Here is a 3300-nt window from a genome sequence, read left to right on the forward strand (position 1 = left end):
GAAAAACTAAATAAAATACAAATGTTTAGAAACTTCTAATAGTCGAAATGTTAAAATCTTGAAAACAAAACCATTGAAACGAAAAAGCATGCAATAAAATTTTATCAGAACCTGGAATAGGTTTTCTCGCACTTGAGAATGAACGAATATCAAAAACTGATAAAAACTTTAGACAACCTTTTAAAAAATTGCAGATTTTATTTAAAAAAAGCTAAGATTCGAGAAATTAAAAAAATAAAAACCACTCCATTGTTATTAGAAACTATGCAGTGCCCTATTAACAAACCTCGAAGAAGATTTCTTGGTCCCTGAAGCTGGAAATACAGAAAAAAATGCTGAAAATTTTCAAAAACCTGAAAAGATGCGAGCTTTGTCAAAAAAAATGCTAAAATTTGTGATATTCAAAAGTTGAAACCTATTCCATGGCAACTAAAATTTTTTTTAGTAAATTATTATCCAACCACTGATGAGGTTTTCTGGCCCCTGGGACTCAAACAACTTGAATAACGACAATAACTGTCGAAAAATATGAAAAAAGTGCAAGTTTTGTCAAAAAATGCAAAAATTCACAATAGCAGAAAGTTGAAAAACATACCTTTACCACTAGAAACTATGCAGTAATCTACCAACAAGTCCTTTATAGAACCCTAGAAAAGATTTCTTGACACCTAGGGCTAAAAAACTCAGAGAATTGACAAAAATTTTTTAAAAAACCTGAAAATTGCAAAAATTAGTATCATTTTGTGTGTTTGAGTTTGTAGTACCAAAACATATAGCTCATAAAATGGTCATAACAAGCAATTTTATCTCACAAAAGGCCTTCATCAATTTTTAAAAACTTCAACCTAAGACTAATCAAACAAAAAAACTAAAAAAAAACAAAAAACATGAAAAATTGCACCATTTTGAGCCCAAAAACTCCTAAAAATGACCTTTTAACCTTAAATTAAGGCCATCCAAGCAGCTGCACCACTATAAGCACTTGAAGACTACTAAAGCCCACTTTGGGCCTGTAATGAAACTTAATGCCCGCTGGGCTTTACCTGTTTATCCCGTTTTGAAAGATCAAAGTCATTGAAAAATGTGTGAACACATCTTAAAAAAAAACACAGCGCACCAATACAATTCAATTCTTTGAATTGTAAAAAAATTAGGAGCACTATAATAGCCGCCTAGAATTGAGGACGCGGCTCTTAAACAACAAAAGCTGGCAGAATACGAACTGTAAATCAATCTGTTCTGTTATTAACATAACAAATTACGAATATATTATTAGAAAGACAGTGCCGCAAAACACTTCCCATAATTACGGAAAATGTCAACAAAACGAATGAGGCAAATATTGACAAAACATTAAACACCAATAACTCCTGGAAAAAAGCAAAACTAAAATATCTTTGATTTGATAATATTCGCTCGACTGGCGTTTTAAATGATATCACTCGCAATTCGAGAGCAGGAATAGATGGATTGGCCAAAATTGACTGAACAAAAAGAAAACAAATGAGCCTATAGTTCCCCGCTAAACACGGGGTCGGAACAATTACAGTACCAGCGAAAACTGATTCAAAGCCTACTGCACTTTGCTGCTCGCATTTTTATATCATTTGCATGTACTAATGAGATCCCTTCTTACTTGAATTCTTATCTGCCATTAATATAACTATGAATGCCATCAAATGCCCACCTCAGACCGGTTGCCGAGTGGGAAGGCTCATTTTGAGATTTAACCGATAAAAAAATACAGAAAAACTCAATTCGAAAAATCTCTAGCCTAAAAAATAATATCTTTAAATAACCTGCCCTCTATTTAAAAAAAGAGTATTGAACAAATTCAATTTTATGGAGTCGGTTATTATCAGTGCGGTCCGCTGGTTATCTATTACATTGTTTTATAATAAACTTCTATAAGTCTTCCACGGGTTACAGTGAGGTTTCGTTACGTCAGTAAGTCACCAACATTCATCCATTCTATATACGAGCCACGAAGATTCCATTATCCAACTGCTCATTCCATTTCTCTCGCCATTGGGAGGGACAAGTTCTCAAATAGATGAACTTGAAGTAGTCACAGGGTGCATGCTCGTCACCCTTAATTTTCAGACAGCGCTGATAGTCTACAAAGTTGGACCAGCAATATTTAGTTTTGTTGGTGTTAGGGTATCTTGGATCATATGGGGCAGTGTGCCTGTAGGCTTTTCGCAGTCGCTGAAGCGTCCTCTTCTCACTAGCAGATTTTGCCTCCATCTGCTGCTCCTTGTAAAACTGAGGAGACTCAAGATGCTCTGGATCTCCACCCATTCTTCAGCCAATCTTTTCTGAAATTTCAGCCAAGGTTAACAATTTACCGCTCGTTGCTTCACTACGCAAATAGTATAGTAAGCATAAGCACTACACCAACTGCTGAACTCCATAAAGACAAGTACGTTTCCCAAAAAATATGCTCCAGTAAAAAAAAGAATTATCGTGCACTATACAATAGGGCGTGATTTTTAGGGTATTTTCGTCCTGTTTCAGTAAATAAATAATTGCAGAAAATTCTATTTCAATTAATGCTATGTTTTTCCAAGTACCTGAACTGAGACATATAAATTCTGATTTCAGCTAATTAAGTTTTGGGTCTCTCCCATTATAGCCCCCCCCCCCCCCCCCCCCATTATGGTATAATTAAGGCCATAATGGGAAAGACCCTAAATTTCTGTGCCTTACGGAGCTAAATGTACAGCGGTCCGAAGTTTTCATCAAGTGAGAATTGTAATTAACAAGAGGGCACGCATAATTCTGTCCGCAAGCATAAAAAGTTCAAACATTCTCATTGACAAAAGAAAACTATCATAAATTATTTATAAAAAGTGTAAATAAAACTAAAAAAACCGGAATCTCATGCCACTGATGCTTTAAAATTGGGTGATATAAACTTCGCATAAACTCTCGACAATAAACTTCGAAGGACAAATCCGCACAGAATCCGGAAGATCTCTCAGCATAATCCTCACGAACCAACCTCAGGCACTCACGTGCCTTACAGTTGATAATTTCCTGAAAATCCTCCGTTTACAGATCATCTCCCTAAATGTTTTAGGCATTGCCTCAAGACTGATTTTTGCTCGTCAGGAGCGTAAAGAAAAATGTTTATCCTATTATGTACAACCATGGCAACCCTATTAGCCGAAGAGTTTAACGATAAGCTTGTACGATCACTACGCGAAAACGGAACTTCCGGTGAAAAACTTTGCGAAATCAACTCTGCAACCAAATGGTATGCCCAAAACGTGATAGAGACACCCATAGAACGCGGCC

At 35.8% G+C, this 3300-nt stretch overlaps 1 protein-coding gene across 1 annotated transcript; it reads right to left on the reverse strand.

Moving 5' to 3' along the window:
- Nucleotides 1-1822: 1822 nt before the first annotated feature.
- On the reverse strand, nucleotides 1823-2342 carry LOC142341151 (uncharacterized). Its single transcript, XM_075392045.1, has one exon. The coding sequence runs from the start codon at nucleotides 2299-2301 to the stop codon at nucleotides 1972-1974; it is 330 nt and encodes a 109-aa protein (XP_075248160.1). The 5' UTR covers nucleotides 2302-2342; the 3' UTR covers nucleotides 1823-1971.
- Between the last annotated feature and the right edge of the window lie 958 nt (nucleotides 2343-3300).

The sequence above is a fragment of the Convolutriloba macropyga genome, chromosome 6 (genome assembly GCF_964194025.1).
Source record: "Convolutriloba macropyga chromosome 6, txConMacr16.3, whole genome shotgun sequence".
Lineage (NCBI taxonomy): Eukaryota > Metazoa > Xenacoelomorpha > Acoela > Convolutidae > Convolutriloba > Convolutriloba macropyga.

Coding starts and splice junctions, on each gene's coding strand:
- LOC142341151 (XM_075392045.1), bottom strand. CDS start 2,301: ATGGGTGGAGATCCAGAGCATCTTGAGTCTCCTCAGTTTTACAAGGAG.